General features: G+C 41.4%; 1 protein-coding gene across 1 annotated transcript in view; it reads left to right on the top strand.

Annotated features, from left to right (window-relative positions):
• LOC126997269 (uncharacterized) overlaps positions 1-22,181 on the top strand; it is a gene marked incomplete at its 5' end in the record, with an annotated part of 55,549 nt that overhangs the window by 12,074 nt on the left and 21,294 nt on the right. Inside the window, one exon of the mRNA XM_050858264.1 lies at positions 2,421-2,590. Within this exon, the coding sequence (XP_050714221.1) occupies positions 2,421-2,590 (170 nt within the window). The remainder of the gene's footprint in view (positions 1-2,420; positions 2,591-22,181) is intronic.

The raw sequence follows: 22,181 nt of genomic DNA, 5'->3' as shown, positions 1-22,181 counted from the left end.
TTGTTCTTTTTTTTCCCTCTTGTTCTTCGTGTTCTTTATCTTCTTTTTCCTATCACTTTTATGCTTATCATCTCACTACGTATCTATGTCCTATTGCTCCTCTTTCTTCATCTTTTCCTTTATCTTCATCTCCTCTGTTTTCCTCTTCTCTTTTTCTCATCTTATTTCTTCATGTAATATTCGTCCTTCTTGTTATCCTCTTCTTACTTCTCCTTCTCCTTCTTCATCTACTCCTCTTCCTCCTCTGTCATCCGCTTTCTCTTCTTGTCTTTGTCCTCCTCCTCCTTCTTCATCTACTCCTTCTCTTTGTTATCCTCTTCTTCCTCCTCTTCATCCCTCTTGTTATCTTCTTATTCCTAGTCCCCATCTTCTTTGTCCTTCTCTTCCCCCTCCTCCTCCTCGTCTTTGTCCTCCTCTTGATCTTCCTCCTTCACCCTCTTCCTCCTCAATTACTAATGCGGCCACCATTGCCAGACCGCCTCGGGAGCGTGTTGGGCCGAGACTAACCTGATCAACGGCGTTTCGCGTGTCCTAATCAAGCATTCCCTTCCATGTCGTGCCGCCAGGGTGTCCAGTGGAGAGGGATGGAAAGGGGGAGAGAGAGGGGAGGAAAGAGAGGGAGGGAGAGAGAGAGGGGAAGGGAAAGAGAGAGAGTGAGAGTGAGATTTACCGTGGTGTTGGTTATCTTGTCAATTTACGACGATCTTATTTTCTTGCCGCTTGTTTACACCTCACTTTCGCTCCCACTTCCTCCTCCTCCTCCTCCTCCGTCTCTCACCTTCCCTCCCTCCTTCCCGTCCTCCTGCCCACCTTCCTTACCTCCTTAACGTCTCATTTCAGCCTTGAAGTGCATTTTTATGACATGATTAGCGGCGCCGTCGAGGCCTCGGTGTGGTGTTTGGGGCGTTGAGGCGAAGGAACACTCTTGGGGCGTGAAGTTCGTATCTGGTGTTGCTGTTTATGACGGTGTTGGTGGTAAATACATGGATGATGCTCTTCCGCTTCCCATGTCGTTTTCTGGTGGTGATTTTTGTCGTTTGGGGCGAGTGGGAAGGAGTTTGAAACGTGTGGAATTCCGGTGTAGTAAGAAATGATCGTGTTGTGGTTTTCTGGTGTATGTGGAGAAGGTGAAACGTGTGGAACTTCAGCCTCGGAGGAAATGATTGTGTGGTGCATTTGTGGCGTATATGAAGAAGGTCAAACGAGTGCAATTGTGGCTTCGGAGGAAATAATCGTGTGGTGGATATGTGGCGTATGCGGAGAAGGTTAAACGAGTGCAATTGCGGCTTCGTCAAAAATATGGTCGCGTGGTGGTTTCCGTGTTAGTAAATGGCGGTGCTTAGTTTGAGGCTATTGAGTTTTTTTCCTTCTCTGGTTTTGCCGTTCTTGCTCGCAGCCGGTGTTGGTCTGTGGTGGTGCGTGCGTCCTCCCGTGAAGTGCCGGTCGTTTCTCTGATCGAGTCTCATTTGCGACACTCTTACAACCCCCGGGACAGTTCTTGCTATGATTCTCCTCGAAATTCTGCTGCGGGCCGCGTTTCCATGGCCTCCTCCTTCTCTTCCCTCGCCTGTCTCTATTTTTGGCTGCCTTCCATGGCTTAGAGACATCCTTTGACCGCTCTTTTGGCCACTTGTATTGAATTCTTTCTGCTGGAACATTGACTAGCGGGCTTTTTTTGTTTCCTGTTTTTGTTGCCCTTCAGCTGATTTCATTGAGTCTGCTTTGGTTGGTGATCCTCTGGCCTCCTTCCCCTTCTTGTTTGTCTGCTTTTGGTTCCTGGTCAAAGTTTAGCAACACTTCCACACGCCCGCACAGTTGAAGAGGCGAAGACAGAGTGAAGGTGTTTTGGGAGGACTTCACTGTCTATGGTATTCCTCTAGCCTCATTTTCCTTCTTCTTTGTCTATTTTCGGTTCCTGGTCAAAGTTTAGCAACACTTCTACACGCCCGCACAGTTGAAGAGGCGAAGACAGAGTGAAGGTGTTTTGGGAGGACTTCACTGTCTATGGTGTTCCTCTAGCCTACTTTTCCTTCTTCTTTGTCTATTTTCGGTTCCTGGTCAAGGCTTCGCAATACTCCCACACGCGTTCACAGCCGAAGACGCGAAGACAGAGTGATGGTATTTCGGGAAGGCTTTGCTGTGTATGGTGTTCCTGTGGCCTCCTCTCCTTTCTTCTTTGTCTATTTTCGGTTCCTGGTCAAGGTTTAGCAATACTCCCACACGCGTTCACAGCCGAAGACGCGAAGACAGAGTGATGCATTTCGGAAACACTTCACTCGGGGATCCTTTTACTCCTCCCGCTCCTCCACATCCCGCAGGACCTTAAAACCTCGACGCGTGGCTCATCCCGCTCTCCTACCGCCTCCTTCTCCTGCCTTTCCACCGTTGGGTAATTGGATTCTTTCTCCTCTCTCCCTCAGCGACGTGGGTGCGGAGGCCCTTCGAAGATGACGACGACCTGCAGCCTCCCGAGGGCAAGATATACCTGTCGGACTTCCAGGTTGAGAAATTCACGTATTACTTCACATACGTCTTCGACCATAACAAGGACCGAGTCATCACCATCGAGGATATTCACGCCCTTAACGAGGTAGGTGCTGACGAGGGTACGGAGGAATGGAGGAAGGGATTAAACGAGTGGAAGGGAGGAAAGGAATGGAGGGGAGGAGAGAAATGGAAGGGAGGAAAGGAGTAGAAGAGAGGAAAGGAGTGGAAGGGAATGAGGGAAAAGAGACGGATGCAGAGTTAGGTGAGTGAAGAGATAGTAAGGACGGAAGGAAAACAACAGGAATAGAGGGAAGGAGAAGATGAAGAGTGCACTGGGGAGAAGGGAACGAACGAAGGGAATATCAGGGAAATGAGGAGGAGGAGAGGGAGGGGGAGAAAGGAAAGGGAGGGATGAGTCGGTGGAAAGATGATGACTGCTGACGTAGAGAGGATGAAGAAGGAGGAGGAGGAGGAGGAGGGAAAGGGGTAGATGTTTTCAGTGATCTTGTCGAGGGAAAAGTTAGGTTCTCTTTAATCTAGTTCTTAATTTTTCTTTTTCTTTTTATTCACTCATTTTTAAGTTTCGTGCGGCATCGTTATTTTATTTATTTTATTATTTGTGTTTCTTTTTTGTGTTGTGGTCCGGTTTTGCGTTTCTTGTTGCTTCGTTAACTCCGCATTTTATTTGTTTTGTTCGCGTTTTTTTTTTTTAATGTATTTTCGAATTCTTCCTTTTTTGCTCGGCTCTTTTTTTACATTCCTTTACGTGTGTTCGTCTGTATGTTTTGTGTGGTTATTTTTTTCTTTTTTTCGTATTCCTCTCTTTGTTTCGATTATTAGTGTTTGTTTACTTATTCATTCCTGTTACTGTTTTTTTTTCTTTTTTTCTTGTACCTTCTCGGTGTTCCTTTCATCTTTTTTTTATTTTGTTCTTGTTCTTCTTGTTCTTGTTTTCCTACTTCTTCGTTTTTTCTTCTTATTATTCTTCTCCTTTTTTTTTCTTCTTCTTCTTCTTCTTCTTGCTCTTCTTCTTCTTCCTTTCATTTTCTTTAATTTTTCATACCTTTTATTTTTTTTCAATTTTCAACGTAAATCATTTCCTTTCCTAAAAATTATATTCCAACTTCAGATTTTTAACACACACACACACACACACACACACACACACACACACACACACACACACACACACACACACACACACGCACACCTCATTTCAAGAAAGTCCGCTGCAGAGACTAATTAGGGAAGGTAACCAAACTTTGTAATTTGGAGAACACGAGAATCCATTTGGCCGCCGCAGGTCGAATTTTTTATACTATTATTATTATTATTATTATTATTATTATTATTAGTAGTAGTAGTAGTAGTAGTAATAGTAATAGTAGTAGTAGTAGTAGTAGTAGTAGTAGTAGTAGTGGTAGTAATAGTAGTAGCAGGAGTAGTAGTAGTAATAGTAGTAGTAGTAGTAGTAGTAGTAGTTATTTATGCCTTTGAATCGTAAGCCTTTTTTTTTTGTTGTTGTTGTTGTTGTTGTTGTTGTTGTCCTTTGAGTTGCTTCCTTTGCTGTAAAAAAATTATACTAATAATAAAAATAAATTGACCGCACATAGTAAGGTCAAATTTGGGGTCATTCTCTTTAGCTACGCGTGGTCTTAGTGCTCATCTCCGCCACATGGGCCTATATATCAATCATTACCTTCGTTTTATATTTTTACATACATATTTAATCGTTCTTTCAGACTATATATTATTCATCGATATTTGTTTGGTAGTTTTTTTTCCTCAACTCTTCCGACGTGTTAAAATATAGCAAAACAAACACAAATTGCAATCCTTTTAATCGATTTTTCTTTATTAGTTTTTTTTTTCCGTAACTTCCCTGCGTGTAAAATTATAACAAAACAAAATACAAAAATCGACAGTTGTTAAGAGATCTATATGCCTCGTTACAGCTGCTAAAGATCCTCACCCTTTCCTTCTCAAATCATGTATCTTCTCTTCGTAACTTTCCTTCGTGTAAAAATATAACATAACAAAAAGACAACGCATCTTCTCTCTGTCTGTATTATTTTCCGTAACTTTCCTGTATGTAAGAATATAACTAACTCAAACACAATATGCACCGGTTCGACATCTGTTTTTAGAGTTCAAAGCCTCGTTACATCTGTTTAAACGACCTCACCCGCTCCTCAAACCGTGTATCTTCTCAAAAAGGGGTAGAAGAGTCAGCCAGGCGCAACATCTATCAACAACTCTCATGTGTACCAATTCATATTTTAGTATTTGTTCGTCCCCTGCTGAGGCTAATCTTTGTTTGTTCGGGTTTTATGTGGTGTGGTCTCGTGCTTCCTTTCTCTCTCTCGTCCGCGTTCTCGTTCTCGCCCTTGTTCTCATTATTATTCTCTTTAACATATATATCATCTCTATAGCCTTGTCGTTCCGTCCGCTTTTTTTTTTTCATCTTCTTCCTCGGTTTCGTTCTGTTTCTCGTTTTCTTTCTCGTCCTTCCCTTCGTCTTCATCCTTATTCTCATTCTGAACCTTTTTATCACTTCTGTTTTGTATCCTTTTCGTTTTTTGTGTTTTTTCCTCGTTGTCTTCCTTGATCTCGTTCTGTTTCTCGTTTTCTTTCTCGTCCTTGCCTTCGTCTTCATCCTTATTCTCATTCTGAACCTTTTTATCACTTCTGTTTTGTATCCTTTTCGTTTCTTGTGATTTTTCCTCGTTGTTTTCCTCGATCTCGTTCTAGTCCTCGTCTTCATCATTATTCTCGTTCAGAACCTTTATATCATCTCTTTTTGTTTCCTTACCTTTTTTTTTCTCGTTGCCTTCCTCGATCTCGTTCTTGTCCTTGTTTGATAACCTCCATGTCCTCAGTAGCACCCTCGTCCTCGTTGTTATCATCGGCCTCACCCTCTTCCTTGTCCTCGTTGTTCCCCTCAAACCTCCTCCTCGTCCTCCACTTCCTTGCCCTTGCCCTCACATCACGTCACGCGTTTGTCTCTAATTTGCTTTGCCTCCCCCAGACGTGTCCAATACCTGCACGCCGCCCTGACCTTCCCTTCGATCTATACCTGCCAAGAGCTCCACCTGTGTTCGGCTGTCTCACCTGTGCATATGTTCACACGATGCTCTATTCTTTGCACAAGTGTTTCAGAGAGTTTTTATTTTACCGTACAGATGTTCCTACACGATTGAGTATGGCTTCTTAATGTATTTGTTTCCACGCTGTTTGGTACACTTTTTCGTACATGTATTTCTGTGTCTTGTGTTTTTCTTGTTTTTGTTTTGTTTTGTTTTTACGTATATTTCTACCCCTTTGAGTACACTTTTTCGTTCATTGTTTCTACGTACTTAAGTTATTTTCTTGTACATGAGCTCTCACGGCTCTTTTTTCCTTTGCATATCTTTGGCCGAGTCTCCTTTTTCTTTCTCCAGTAGGTAGTAAGTTTCCCCCTCGCGTGCGGGTACACTCTCCTCTCCATATGTTCGCAGGTGTCTCGCAGGTGCTGGTGTTATTTATCCTCGTGAGTGTCCGCCTTTGATGATGTTACCCCGTCCTAGTCCCTGTGTACTGTGTGTGTTTGTTTGTTGGTGTTGTTTTGTTGTAGAGTATGTTGTGTTGTGGTCTGCTGTTTTTTTCTTCCATTGTGTATTTTATTCCACGCCTTGCCCTGACACGTCTTCGTTTCTGTCGCGCCAGAGTGAGTACACCACACATTCCTGTGAGTCCCTCCGTCAGGCAGGCTGTGTACCCTGCCTCCTACGTTCCACTTGCCGCGTCTCAACAAACACACATGCCTGGGATGTCCCGGAAGAGGCGCACAAGAGGGTAATAGTTATGTGCCCTGCTCCAGGCGGCTCCTCGCGCTCTTAGGGTAGACGCCTTGTCGGGGCAGCTCGAGGATGAGTTTGAGGACGTTTGTGTCTCCGTATGTGTGTGTGTGTGTGTGTGTGTGTGTGTGTGTGTGTGTGTGTGTGTGTGTGTGTTGTTTAGACCACACAGACTCTATGGTCCAGACTAAGTGTTTCTCCTTTAAGCCTAAGTGAAGCTACATCATATAGCGAACAATTTTCTGAATTTATTTGTTTTTATTTGTTTTTTGTGCCATTGTTTATCGCTCGAGACGCGTCATGGATTATAAACAATTTGGATTTGACTACATTCGAAAATCCATAAAGTGTTGAGAGAGAGAGAGAGAGAGAGAGAGAGAGAGAGAGAGTCCTTTCATATATATTCAATACGACCTTCACACAACAGCATCATCTTTTACAACACAGTATCCCTCAGAAGCAAAGAAAAGCATAAAGAAACAAAAGAGGAGAGAACCTAATATTTACTGATACAAGGAAAAAGATCACCAGCACAAAAATATGAGAGAAAATAACACTATCTTTTATGTACCCCGGATGCACCCAACACTCCAAACACTTCAGAAAATTCATCTTATATATACACCGAAACTTTTCTTTGGTGTGTGTGTGTGTGTGTGTGTGTGTGTGTGTGTGTGTGTGTGTGTGTGTGTGTGTGTAAAAAAAATCACTCGTCCGTCTCTTTTAAAACCTACAACTTTTTTCCTCGTCTTCCTCGTGGCGTTCAATATTGACGGTTTCGACAAGTGTAAAAAATAACAATAGGAAATAAAAATACAGAAGTGTCACCTTTCCGTTACATGAATAAAACAAAAAAAGAAATAGATCGGTTCAAAACAAATATATCCAAGTCTTTCTCTCCTGTTCATTTACTTTTCCATTCTTTTTGTTTTTCTATCCCTTGTCTCCTTTTCGAACACCTCCATTTCCTTCATATCTTTATCCACATTCCTTTCTCTCATTTTTATCACCATTCTCTTATTCCTTGACTCTTCCTTTCCTTTCTCTAATCTTTACTTCGTCCTCTCGTTCTCTATATTACTTGGCGTTTCTCTATCTCATTCCCTTCTTTCTTTTTTCATCACAATCTTCTTTTCTATTCCTTCTTCTCCATTCCTTTCTCTAATCTTTACTTCGTCCTCTTCTCGTTCCATGTATCACTTAGCATTTCGTTCTCTCGTTCCCTTCTTTCTTTTTCATCTTCTCTTATCCCTGAGTCCTCCATTCTTTTCTCTAATCTTTGCTTCGTCCTCTTTCCGTTCCATGTATCACTCCGCATTTTTTACTTCCCGTCCTCCGGCGCTCAGGACCTCACTTAAGCCGCACGGTAATGTAGTGGACGTCTCCCTCCTCCCCGCCGCCTCACACCCGCCTTCGCCTCCGCAAACACCCACTTATCTCTCGATGTTTATGTCCATCAGTGACGGCGCGTATGGAAAGTGTGAAGCGATGTGGAACAGACCCGCGCACCCCCACACCCCCTACTCTCTCTCTCTCTCTCTCTCTCTCTCTCTCTCTCTCTCTCTCTCTCTCTCATGTTGTGGTAAGTACGCTCAGCTCACAACCAAGAGGCCCTATGTTCGATTTCTCGGCGGAGTGGACGCGGATGAGCAGTTCCCTTTTATCCGCACCCCTTGTCCGCCCATGCAGCGTTGAATGGGTGCGAGGTCTCAGTCTGGGCTTGTGTGTGTGTGTGGGGGGGGGCGGGGGGGGGGGGTAAAGTGAGTTTCCAGTCATACCCAGTTCCAGTCATACCCAAAGATCCGTCACCAAACAGTTCCACCTTCCAAGAGAGAGAGAGAGATCACGTCTGTTTCAAACCTTGTGATATTTCGTGAATGGGTGCTGGGTGCCAGTCGGAGGTCGTGTTAGCGTGGGGGAAGGTGTGATTTGAGATTCCAGACATACCCCAAAAACCGTCACCATACTGTTCCAATTTCCAAGAGAGAGAACATCTGTGCTACGAACCTTGTATTTTGTGGACATATAAAAGTAATATATAAAGTTTCCGTGGACAAGAAATTTATAGTTAAGATTAATGGTGGTTTTGCGAAAATGGACTTTATTTTTTTCTTTTTAGGTTTGATTTTTTACATTGAGGAACGTGAAGTTTCTTGGCGTTTACGGAAAGTTGTTTTTGACTTTGCTCGTTTTTTGCGTCAGAAGTTGGTAGGATATTTTTTTTTTTATTCATGACGAACGCGATTATATTCCGAATACTTAAATGTTGAATTCCTTTTACTAACGTCATAAACAAAGTAAATGCTTGTGTAAATTCTTTAGAGCCAACAGGACTCCATCAAGGATCAATAATTCAAGTTAATTCCCCTCAATTAGGCTCTTCCAAAATTCATTAGCCACGCACATTAAACTAATTGGCTTGTAATCACCGAACGATTTCTCTCGCCTCTCCTCAAGCCAGGCAGACGCTGAAGGGTTTTCTTGACCGAGTGGCTTATATTTTTGCTCCTCTGGAAGTCTGTGGAAGATATTTACTTTGGTTTGGGTTTTATTGCTTTCCATTTTAGCGAGTTTATTGCGTTAAGTCACGTGATAAATGTATAGGAGAGTGAAATGTTTTTGGTTCATAGTTTTCGTTTGTATTTTTGGTTCATAGTTTTGGTTCGCATTTTCATATTTTTGGTTCGCATTTTCGTATTTTTGGATGGGATTTTCCTTTTTTTTTTCGTTCGTATTTTTTTTCGTATATTTTTTTTCTCGTATTTTTCGGTTCGTATTGCCTTCCATTGTAACGATTTTATTTTATAGGGCAGTGTAACTTTTTTTGGGGGGGAGTTAATGTGATAACTCCCCTTCACTCCGCCCCCTGAAAAATAGTTAATAGTATTCCCTGAAACACTTTTTGCATAGGATTTAATTACGCACTGCAATAATATAATAACTTAAATCTCACGTATTATTATTCTCACCAACATTAAACAACACACTAAACTCGCAGCAATGAAGGCATCCGCTGTCCATTAAACTCATTACGGATTCCTCCCCTCGTGCCGGTCACTTTCTCGCATGATCGCCCAATTATTCAACGCAAATGGAAACAAATGACTAACGCGAGGGTGCGGGGTGGCGAGGGGCGGTGAGCACTTAGCGACAAACAAAGAGAACTAAAGTGCAGAAAACGCAGAGGTGATCAAGGTTTATTAAGGTCGGTATCGTCAAGCGTTTCCATCTTTCATGTCAGGTGTTTCCTAAGACCCGAAGAGTAGGTCAGTCGGGTTCTAATGAGTAATGTTTTGCGGGTGAGCTATTAAGAGGATAAGGGATGGGTATTTCAGAAGAGGAGTTAAAATCAGCCTCAGTCTTCGATCCACTCTTCTATTCTCTTATTTTTAGCCCTTTGACTGCGGATCCCCTACCAGAAAACCTCATCAAGCTACAGAAATGAAAAAAAAGTGGCTGCTACAATACAATGAAGAAAAATGTAAAGTCCTGCACCTTGGGAGGGGAAATCCAGCATACCAATACCACATGGGAAACACTCTACTATCCACCACAGAGGCAGAGAAAGACCTGGGACTGTATTTTACCAGGCTACAAGTGAAGGCAAAATACGTGCCAATCGAAGCGGACAGATTAGTCTTGAATTTCGAACCTGTAATTTTTGGGAATAGTAAATAATATTGTTATTGTAGCTATTGTAATTGTTGTTGGTGGTGATGCTGGTAGTGGTAGTTGTTATATCTTTTGCTTTTTCCGCTACTACTGCACCCACTAATACTGATGCTAAAGAGGAGAGTATCAAGACACCTCTCCACCCGACGCTGACCTCTCCTTTGGCTACTCTTTACCCTTTTCTTTTTTAGGAGCAGCGATTAGCGGGATTTTTTGCTACACTTTTTTTTTTTGTTGTTGTTGTTGCCCTTGAGCTGCTTCCTATCCTGTAAAAAAAAAGTAATAATAATAAAAGCAATAATATTTCCATCGTCAGTTGTAAGCTCCCCTTGATTTTTTTTTTTTTTTCCGTCACGCGCCACGCCTGTATTGAGCGGCGCCATAATCGGTAATCGCTCAGGACCTGGTAATGGAAAGGAGTGTCGGCGCCGTAGTCACTGCAAAGAGGGAGGGATTGATTACTCGGCGCTAAAAGTTATTAATCTCTCGACGGATATTTCTAGTCTGATAAGCGTGATTTTCTGTTTAAATATGTTGTACGTACAGTGATTTGGAATGAAAATGCATATGCTGAAAAAATTATGTTAGCTTGTCAGGGGAAATTATATAAAGCAGTGGAGATGATTATAACATGTAGGTTAGAATAAAGCATTTATCGTATGTAGTATGTGATAAGGTATGTCAGTTTGGTATGTAATCATTTGTTGTGGGGTGTAAACGTCATTATATTGCGGTCTTTTTCTTGTAAATGTAAACGTGAATATAAATGAATAATAACCGTTGAGTGGTATAACGCGAGGCAACATCTATTTAACAACGGACATGATTATTCACGTAAAAAAATAACTAACAATTGCCGGCTTTTCCCCCTCCCCAAAGAGAGAGATCCCGCGTAAGCCTTTTAATGGCGCCGCTGTGCTGTCTGTGTCGGGAGTGGCATGAATCACTTTTAATTGAGTGGCGGCCAGACTGACTGACTAATGGACTGATTGGCAGGATGTGGTAACTGTTTAACTGGATGGCTGACCGGCTGCCGGGATGAGTTTAGTGATTGACCAGGTTCCCATGTGTGTGAGGGGAAGGGTGTGACAAACGGACTGAGTAATGGACGGATTGGCAGCATGTGGCAACTGTTTAACCCGTCCGCTGCGATTGGCACTGATTTGGCTTTTACTGGTGGCCTGGTAACATATATTCCCATGTCATTCTCTGCTTCTGTAGTGGATAGTGGAGTGTTTCCCATGTGGTATTGGTGTGCTGGATATCCCCTCCCAAGGTGCAGGACTTTGCGTTTTTCTTCATTGAATTGTAGCAGACACTTTTTGCTCCATTCCTGTAGCTTGGTGATGTCTTCTGGTAGGAAATCCACAGCCAAGGAGTTAACTGGATGGCTGACTGGCTGCCGGGATGAGCTTAGTGATTGACTGGGTTTCCATGTGTGTGAGGGGAAGGGTGCGGCTGGCTGGCTGACCTACTGGGAGATAGAACGACATACTGATTGACAGATTTCTTTCCTTTTTGCTCTCCGTTTGATGCCGTTCCACCCTTCATTCCATTGGTCTAACCTTTCTGTGTTCCTCCAAGAGACTATTATTTTAAAGCTTCAATGACACTGAGACAATTTGGGTTTATCATGACCACTGAGAACAACCACAAAAAATAAAGACAAAAATCAGAGGAAGACGTGAACATATTGGTTTTATGCACTTATTTTATGCATTTTTTCAGATATAGTTTTCATATATCTCCTTCTATGTCTCCTATACCTCCTCCTCCTCCTCCTCCTCCTCCTCCTTCTCTTTCTCCTATGCCTCCTCCTCCTCCTCCTCCTCCTCTTTCTCCTATAACTCCTCCTCCTCCTCCTCCTCCTCTTTCTCCTATACCTCCTCCTTCTCCTCTTCTTCCTCCTTCTCCTCCTTCTCCTTTTCCTCAAGCTCCCGTTCCTCCTTCTCTTCCATCTCTTCCTCCTCCTCCTTTAGTCTAATGAGGCGTCTAATTATATGCTAATTTTAATGAGTGCTTATTTTTACCTCTTAACCAAAGCTTATTTTACGTCGAGAAATGACGTGGAAGTTTACTCTCAACATTTTTCGTTGTTTCGAGTTTGGATTTCATTATTTTTATCTGTTTTTGTATATTCGGGTTCAAGCGCAACGTTTCTTTATTTTTTCATATCTAACATTTTATTCTTTACTCGTCCTGCTTACCCACCTTTTTTTTTCGAGCTCCCATGTTGATCTTATTTTCCTGGTATCTTATTTTTCTACCTCGTTGCAGGGTAGGAGATGTGAGGGTACGGATCAGTTATTTCTTTACCATCTAGTTTTCTTCGTATCTTGGGACATATTTTCAGTGTAGGAATGAGGAACGTGCAGTGCCTCTTCCGTGTAGGGGGCAGCACCGTCTGAAACCACGAACTCAACTCAAGACGAAGGTTACGATAAGTGCTCTCAGTGACCCAACGTTGCCAGATTGTCGTACTCAGTCGCCTATATTTCCTGACTTCCTACCCCAAAACCGTCTTCTGGGCCCCAATAACGAAACTCATTTATAGTCATCGTTAAAAGAGTTAAATCCTGCTGTCTCTTGGCAATGGTTATGCTTCTAAACCGGTAAATACTATGCTCTGAGTACGATAACCTGGCAACGGTGGAGCCCCTCACCTCAAAAGCCGCTCTGGAAGTCACCCGCTAAGTAATATTAAGTGCTCAGTTGTGACATATTTATTGGCTGTTTATTAGATTTTTTCACTCAATTTTATACCGGATTTCGTAGTTTCATCAATTTTACACAGCATTTCGTAGTGTTTCATCAATTTTATACAGCATTTCGTAGTGTTTCATCAATTTTATACAGCATTTCGTAGTGTTTCACCAATTTTATACAGCATTTCGTAGTGTTTCACCAATTTTATACAGCATTTCGTAGTGTTTCACCAATTTTATACAGCATTTCGTAGTGTTTCACCAATTTTATACAGCATTTCGTAGTGTTTCATCAATTTTATACAGCATTTCGTAGTGTTTCATCAATTTTATACAGCATTTCGTAGTGTTTCATCAATTTTATACAGCATTTCGTAGTGTTTCACCAATTTTACACAGCATTTCGTAGTGTTTCATCAATTTTACACAGCATTTCGTAGTGTTTCATCAATTTTATACAGCATTTCTCAGTGTTTCATCAATTTTATACAGCATTTCGTAGTGTTTCATCAATTTTATACAGCATTTCGTAGTGTTTCATCAATTTTACACAGCATTTCGTAGTGTTTCATCAATTTTACACAGCATTTCGTAGTGTTTCATCAATTTTATACAGCATTTCTCAGTGTTTCATCAATTTTATACAGCATTTCGTAGTGTTTCACCAATTTTATACAGCATTTCGTAGTGTTTCATCAATTTTATACAGCATTTCGTAGTGTTTCATCAATTTTACACAGCATTTCGTAGTGTTTCATCAATTTTGTACAGCATTTCGTAGTGTTTCATCAATTTTGTACAGCATTTCGTAGTGTTTCATCAATTTTATACAGCATTTCGTAGTGTTTCATCAATTTTACACAGCATTTCGTAGTGTTTCATCAATTTTACACAGCATTTCGTAGTGTTTCATCAGTTTTATACAGCATTTCGTAGTGTTTCATCAATTTTACACAGCATTTCGTAGTGTTTCATCAGTTTTATACAGCATTTCGTAGTGTTTCATCAATTTTACACAGCATTTCGTAGTGTTTCATCAATTTTACACAGCATTTCGTAGTGTTTCATCAATTTTACACAGCATTTCGTAGTGTTTCATCAATTTTACACAGCATTTCGTAGTGTTTCATCAATTTTACACAGCATTTCGTAGTGTTTCATCAATTTTACACAGCATTTCTCAGTGTTTCATCAATTTTACACAGCATTTCGTAGTGTTTCATCAATTTTACACAGCATTTCGTAGTGTTTCATCAATTTTACACAGCATTTCGCAGTGTTTCATCAATTTTATACAGCATTTCGTAGTGTTTCATCAATTTTCTTTAGTTATGTATTTCTCATTTCGTTACCTTTCATTAGTTACGCATTCGATCCAGTACCGTGGCCCCGTTTTCTTTGATCTCCGTTGACGTCGAGAGCGTGTAAGTTTTTCTCCCGATAGAAAGAAAAAATCTAATCACTCTCAAAGTTCAAAGTAGACGAGTCCCCCGTGAATCAATACATCCCAACTTTCTTTTTTTATTCGGTTTTACTGGAGGTCAGTGGGTGCGTGCGTGTGTGTGTGTCTGTGTGCGTGCGTGTGCGTGTGCGTGTGTGTGTGTGTGTGTTTAATTAATTAGTGCCGTTTTTTTTCTTCTTTCCTAATCCGCCTTTTCTTCTAAATCTCCTTAACTCTCATCTGATTATTTTTGTCTTTTTTTCCTCTGGCTATATTTTTCTTGTTTTGCTTGCTTTACATTTTTTTCTCTTTCCTAATCCGCCTTTTCTTGTCAATCTCCTTATCTCTCATCTGATTTTTTTGTCTACTTTTTCCTCTCAATCTTTGCTTTGTTATGTTTGCTTTACTCATCGTCAAAGAAATACAAAAAAGCTGAAACAAATACTCGAACTGCTATGACACGAATCTCACTTTTACCTTCTTGCACTTCTAAGCCTCTCCAGCATCATTTTAAAAGATACTTGACATTTTCCAGTTTTTTTATAAGCATTGGAGTTTCTGTCAAAAAAGAAGGAAGAATAAATCAAGGTACCGGAGAGCGTTTTTTTAATATTTTGTAGACGTGTTTACTTCGATAGCATTTCATTTTCATTGCTAATATTTTGTATCTGAGTTGCCGGGACCTGCTTAGAGTTTAATAAATGTTTCTATTCCATAAATTTAATTGTGGTCGTTCCTCGTAGCGCTCGTTCCCAGTAAATTAGGAACGTAGAGAGAGAGAGAGAGAGAGAGAGAGAGAGAGAGAGAGAGAGAGAGATGATAAGGAAACAATAATAATAATGATAATAATAAAAAATAATGTTAGTCTTAATGAGAACACCAACAATAACAACAACAACAATAATCAATACCCATCACCTATCATAACATATTCATTAAGCCAAGTCACTTCATGTCTTACGAGGAGGTGGAGAGAAGGAGGAGGACAAGGAAAAAGATTATGACGTTTAGGAGGAGGAGTAGTAGGAGGAGGAGGCGGTGGAGAGGGGGAAGGATAAGAAGGAGGAGCATCCGGTTGGAATCAAGGAATATAAAAAAAACAGAGGCTGAAGTTAGAAAAGAAGACGAAGATAAAGAATAGGAACACGAACAAGGAGAAAAAGCAAGAAAAGAAGAACACGAAGAACAAGGAGACGAAGAAGTAAAAGAAAGGAAAACAAACAATGCAAGAAAATCGTATTAAAGCTGAGGATGAATCGTGGTAGAATTAGAGGTTTTGGTGTGGTGATGGCAACGGTGGTGGTGATCGTGGTGGTGGTAGTGGACGTGATCCTTGGAGTGGATGTCTGTCCTGTCGATTCTCCAATTAAGGCATCGAGTGGGAATCAGATCTCTTGTGGCTGGCGTGAGAGACGGTGGACGCCAGGCAGGAAGGCAGGCAGGGCGGTGCGTGTGAGGTGGCCGCGAGAAGGAATGAGGAAGGGAAAGGCAGAGAGCGCAAGAAAGGAACGTAAAGCAAACAAAGCCCTTATGAGAAACTGGAGACCACAGAAAAATATGCCTCGGAGCTCGGTGAGGAAGAAAACTGTGTAAGAAAGGGAAAGAAAGGAATTTAAAGCTAAGAAAGTCCTCATGAGAAACGGGAGTGGAGAGAAAATATGCTTTGGGTGATGAAGAAAAACTATGTGTGCACGAGAGGCTGTTTCCAGAGTTGAGAAATGGACGATATGAAAACTGGATGATATGTGAATTGCTTCGAGGTATATATTTAAACATGCAGAAAGATTTAGATATTGAAATAGGAATAACACACAGCAGATAGGATAAGAGCAAAGTAAATAGGAATACAAATGGTTCACTTAGTTACAAATATGAATGTTATTATTTATGCACAAAAATAAATGATGCAACGATAGATATAAGTATGGAAGACGAAGTTAGTAGATGGATTGATAGATGGCAGTGGAATTTAAGTATAGTTATATAGGAGAAAAGAATAAAGCGTTCCTCCTCCTCCTCCTCCTCCTCCTCGCCCCTTCTCCTCCTCCTCCTCTTCTTCATTCTCCTCTTGGGAACTTTAAAAAAACAAAAGAAAAACGTTGCTTTCCAGGTTTCATTTCCTCGACTCCCCATACGTCTTCATTCCACTTGATCTCCTTAGAAAACCAAGTCATGCCTCTCTCTCTCTCTCTCTCTCTCTCTCTCTCTCTCTCTCTCTCTCTCTCTCTCTCTCTCTCTCTCTCTCTCTCTCTCTCTCTCTCTCTCTCTCTCTCTCTCTCTCTCTCTCTCTCTCTCTCTCTCTCTCTCTCTCTCTCTCTCTCTCTCTCTCTCTCTCATTAAAAACAGAAAACAGAACGCCAAGGACACACTAATAAGTAATCCTTCTATTCGCTTAGAGGGAAAACATGTTCTCGTCATTAGCTAACTCGTGTCTTGTTTACATCCAAAGAGAATTTTTGTCTAAAATTCCCCCTGAAGCATTTTTTGGGTATTCGCGTTGGTTCAGTATAAATATTTGGATTGATTTTCTTTTCTTTTTTTCCCCGAGCTTGTTGATGCGTGTTGTTGTTTTTTCTGGCTTATTTTTGGGTGTTGTTTGTTTTTTAATTTTTTTGCTGTTTGGTTTAGATTGTGTGATATTTGGTGTGTGTTTGTTTGTTTGTGCGTGTGCGTGTAATGTGTCTCTTTCTGCTTTTTGTTCTTGTCTTTCTGTCTTTCTTAATGTCTCTCTCTCTTTTTATCTCTAAATATATCTTTTTTCTTCTCAATTTCTGCTTCATCATCTTTCTTTTTTCTTCTTTTCGTCTTCGTCTTCGTCATTCTTCATCTTCATTTTTTTTTCTTTTCTTCATCATCATCATTATCATTCCTCGCCCTCTCAACAGCCTCCCCTCTAACACCTCACTGACGGGTCTAGAGTCAACAAACTAACACATATCAGAGGCTTCGAATATACCTTTGGCTCCAGAGAAACGTGGGTTCGACGGGTCACAGAAGCCTTAGGTGGCAGCACGAACGATTTCAATACAATAGCAGGTTGGTTTGAGTGGCAGGTGGAGGACTGATGTGAAGGCTGTGGTGGAGAAGGAGGAGGAGAGAGGAGGGATAATGGGAGGGAGAGAAAGGGAGACAGAGAATGAGGGAGAGGGAGAATGAGAGAGAGTGAGAATGAGGGAGAGGGAAAATGTGGGAGAGGGAGAATGAGAGATAGGGAGAATGAGAGAGAGGGAAAATGAGAGATAGGGAGAATGAGGGAGAGGGAGAGGGAGAATGAGAGAGAGTGAGAATGAGGGAGAGGGAAAATGTGGGAGAGGGAGAATGAGAGTGAGAATGAGAGAGAGTGAGAATGAGGGAGAGGGAGAATGAGGGAGAGGGAGAATGAGAGAGAGTGAGAATGAGGGAAAGTGAGAATGAGAGAGAGTGAGTATGAGAGATAGGGAGAATGAGAGAGAGAGGGAGAATGAAACAAACTCAATAGCTAAAATGAAAAAAAGATACATAAAAAAGGATTAACCAACGACCTCTGCCTCCCATTATTGACAAAACTACGAAATGACTATGAAAAAATATTAAACAGAGACTTTCGTGTTTTAGAGAGCGAATATAAGTCTTCCGTACTCTTTTCCTTTTGTAGTTTGAAAATAATTCCGACATATTACGCAACAAAGTGACAGAAAGACGTCGCAGACTGTTCCTAAATCCGTGCGGCGTCGTGGCTTCCTCAGGTTAATGGTGGTGATTCTCCTGATTATTATTTCTCTGTGTCTGGAGGAGGATTTTCTTTTTTCCTGTTCGTTGTAGTGGCAGTGGACGTGATCCTTGAGGTGGTTGTCTGTCCTGTTGATTCTCCAATTGAGCTTCGAGTGGGAGGGTAGGAGTCCCATCTCTTGTGCCTTGCGTGAGAGAGGGTGGACGCCAGGCAGGAAGGCAGGGCGGTGCGTGTGAGGCTCTCGTGTACTGCTCCGAAGACTTGTTCCTAAAGCACCTGTAAACTCGTACTGATAAACTCATAGTGTGATGCTTATAGTGTTTACTGGATATGTTTTTTTGTAAATATGCCTTTAAAAATGGTTCCAATTGTGATTTTTACGTCAGGAACCTAACCTAACCACTGCAAACTACTAACTACTAACCACTAACTACTAACTATTATATACATCACCAGCGCTGCACTAATCACAGGCTGCCGGCGCTGTGGTCTGGACATGATAAAATAAATATTAGACTCATTTTAGTGTGAATGAAAATTTGATAAAACGGTTTAAATCCATGAAAAAATATAATGAATCTTTGCTCTGCTTTTAGTGATCTTGCGCCAGTTCTTTTTTTTTTTCTTTTTTTTCATTTTCCTCTCACTTGTCTCTTTCTTCTCCTTGTGGTCTTTCTTTCCTCTTTTATATGTTCCTCCTCTTCCTCCTCCTCTTTCTTCTCTTCTTCGACTTATTTTTTCCTCCTCCTTTTGATCTTTCCTTCCTTCTTTTTATGCTCCTCCTCTTCCTCTTCTTTTTTCTCATCTTCGACCTCTTTTTCCTCCTCCTTCTGATCTTTCCTTCCTTCTTTATATACTCCTCTTCTTCCTCTTCTTCCTTCCCATCTTCGACCTCTTTTTCCTCCTCCTTCTGATCTTTCCTTCCTTCTTTATATACTCCTCTTCTTCCTCTTCTTCCTTCTCATCTTCGACCTCTTTTTCCTCCTCCTTCTGATCTTTCCTTCCTTCTTTATATACTCCTCTTCTTCCTCTTCTTCCCTCTCATTTTCGACCTCGTTTTCCTCCTCCTTCTGATCTTTCCTTCCCTCTCATTTTCGACCTCGTTTTCCTCCTCCTTCTGATCTTTCCTTCCTCCGTTATATACTCCTCCTCCTCCTCCTCCCCTTCTTTCTCCTCTTTTTTCTCATCTTCTCCAATCTCTTAATCCTCCTTGTAGTCTTTCATAAGTAGTCTGTACATACCTAGAGTAATATGTTTTTCTTAATGATCGAAGAAGCTGAAACACATATATGACAAAAATGAGTTGTTAAAGAAAGGGCAACGCGCTCCTGTCATTAAGGTATTTGTATCTCGTTTACATACAGAAAAAAATAAACTGTCTAAAAATTCCCCGTGATTTTTTTTTTTTTTTTTTTTTTTTTTGCGTTGATTTAGTAAATATTTGGATTGCTTTTGATGCGTCTCTTCTTTCAGGCTTTTTTTTTTATTGGTGTTTGTTTATTGATATTTTTTTAACGTTTGGTTTAGACTTTAGATTATAGGATACTGTGTGTGTGTTTGTTTGTTTGTGCGTTAAAACGGTATAAAGATCGTTCCTCAAAATTTAGTGTATAAGGGAACAGATAGTGAGGAGAGGGAAGTAAAAGCGGATATCCGTGAGCTTCCCTTAATCCCAAACTGGCGATGGGAAGGTTGGGGGTGCCCGCTCGGACGGTAACTTAATCTTTTGCTTGTGTCGTTCGTTCTTGCTCTTCCTCAGACTCCTTTACCTCGTCTGTTGTTTCTCCTTATTCGAAAGCCCTTCCTCTTCCTCTCTTCTCTTATTTCCGTACCTTGTTTTTCTTCTTTAGCCTCCTCCTTTTCCTTCCCTGTTTTCTCATTTTTTTCCTCATTTTTCCTTTCCTCTTTTTCCACTCTTTTCCTATCCAGTTTTCTCTTCTTCCTCCTCCTTTTCTTTCCCTATTTTTCTCCTTTTTTCTCTTATTCTATTTTTCTCCTCCTCCTCCTTCTTCTCCTCCCTCTACATCCTTTTTTTCTTACTTCCCTTTTTCATCCTTCTGCTCTCCCACCGTATCCTCCTCCTCCTCTTTCTCCTCCTCCTCCTCCATTTTTTCCCTCCGTCGCCACTCATTTTCCTCCTATTTTCTTTCTTTTTCTTCTCTTCCTTTTCCTCCTCCTCTTCCACCTCCTCCTCCTTCTTTTGATCCTTCTTATCCTGTTTAATGGCGTAAGAGGAAAATTTTACTCAGGGAAAACAAATCAGTAAATAATTTGCCGTCAAACTTAAGATGATTTTCAGTTCCCGACGGCAATTAAGAAAAGGGGAAAAAATAGACCAAATACTTATTCCCTCAAAATTAAAACGAAAAAGAACTGGCTGATATTTTTTTTTGCCGGAAAGCTAAGGCAAAAAATAAATAAATAAAAGCTGCCCTGCGGTGTCGTAAATGAAAACAAAGAAAAAAAATTGAGCGTAAGAGAGAAAAAATTTAAAGTTCGCCGCGTTTCCAAATCTTTCTCCGCGTAATTAAAAGCGGGGTGAGGCAAACAAGCGTCCACGCCCAAGTTTTCTTCCCGGACGTGCGCGGCGGACTGTTTTCTTGTCCCCGCCAGAATGTGATGAATGCGACAGAAGGAAAAGAGGGGAAGGAGAGCGACCACGGAAAAACGGGTGATGAAGAAGCGGGGGAGAAGGAGGAAGAGGGGGAGAGGGATGAGGAAGAGGACGTGGAGCAAGAAAAGGAGAAGGAGGAGCTTATAAAGAAAGAAAGAAAGACCACAAGGAGGATAAAGAGATCGAAGAGGAGGAGAACGAGGAGGAGGAGGAGGAGAAGGACAGAGCAAGTAGAAAAGGAACAAGAGAAAATGAAGGGTGGAAGAAGAGAGGAATGAGCTGAGGAAGAGGAGGAGGATGAAAAGGAGGAAAAAAAAGAGAGGGAGGAGGAGGATAAAGGAAGAGGAAGAAAGAACGACGGAAAAAAAAAAAAAGACATCGAAGAGAGAGAGAACGAGGGAGAGGGGAGGAAGATGAGGAGGAGAAGGACAGAGCAAGAAGAAAAGGAACAAAAGAAAATGAAGGGTGGAAGAGGAGGAGGAAAAGGATAAAAGGAAGAAACATAAAAAAATGGAGTAAAGATAAACGAAGACCGAGAAATAGATAGAAAGATAGACAGGTATATAGATAAACAGAGACAGACCCCCCCAAAAAAATACGTAAAACAGGAGCAGATAGAAAGACGGACAGACCAAAGGAGGGGAAGGAAAGGGCAAGCAAGAGATCATAAACCTGCTATCCTTCTGCCATCGCTTCCTCGCCCCAGAAAAATACGAGGAAAATACACGTTCCCAAAAATAGAGGGAAAAGAGAGACAAGACTTTTGGTGTGGTGACCGTGAGAACCGAAAAAGAGGGAGAGACAAGACAAACATCCACGACCAACCTTGAAATTATTGATGTTTTCTTTGAGGGAATAATACAGTGCCAAGTTTACCGTATTACCATTGAAATGTAGGTATTTAAATGATGATTCCTCGTTATATAATTCTTCAGTAAGCTTAGATTCAAACCCCTCTTTTGTTTATTTCGTTAACGTCCAGAATGAGGAGTAAAAAGGAGTTGCAATTGCATTAATCGTAGAGTTAAAACGGTTGATGGTTAGTGCAGTTCCCCATATAACAGAGGACGTAATCTTTTGAGTGTGTAAAAGTGGGGCATTAAAACTGTGCATGTTACAGAGAGAACGAGCGAGAGAGGGGGAAGGAGTAAGAGGTGGAGGAGGAAAACAGGGCAATAGGAATAGGGCAAGAATGAAAGAGGGAGGAGGAGAGGAATGAGTTGCGGAGGAGGAAAATGGGAAGAGAAAAGAAGATAAATAAAGATCAACGAAGACTGATTGGGAGAGAGATAGACAGATAAGGAGAGAATGAGAGAGAGAAAGAAAGAGGATGAAGTAATAGACACAGAGAGAGAGAGAGAGAGTGAGGGAGAGAAAGCAAACAGGCTCGTTAAAGTTTAAGTCTTTCGCAAACATGTTGGAAAGCGGCCGTCAACCGGAGATGTTTGAAGAGCACACTGCGCCCCTTTGATAGGTTGGAGTTTGCCCTGAAAAACACACAAACAAATACGCTCGACGGCACAAACTAAGAGCAAAGTTCAAGGTCACTGCTAATGGAGGCAGGGGAGTGGGAAGAAAAAAAGACCGATGCGGATAGAAGAGAAGATGGAGAACTTGTAAGGGCGGGTCGAGGGAGGAGGGGAGGGAAGGGAAAGGGAATACAAGCCTGAGGAAGATCTATAGGATGGTGAGGAGGCGAAGCGGAGAATAGGATAAG

The sequence above is a fragment of the Eriocheir sinensis genome, chromosome 12 (assembly GCF_024679095.1).
Source record: "Eriocheir sinensis breed Jianghai 21 chromosome 12, ASM2467909v1, whole genome shotgun sequence".
Lineage (NCBI taxonomy): Eukaryota > Metazoa > Arthropoda > Malacostraca > Decapoda > Varunidae > Eriocheir > Eriocheir sinensis.
The sequence above is the reverse complement of the archived record's forward strand: the minus strand, read 5'-3'. Positions and strand labels throughout refer to the sequence as shown.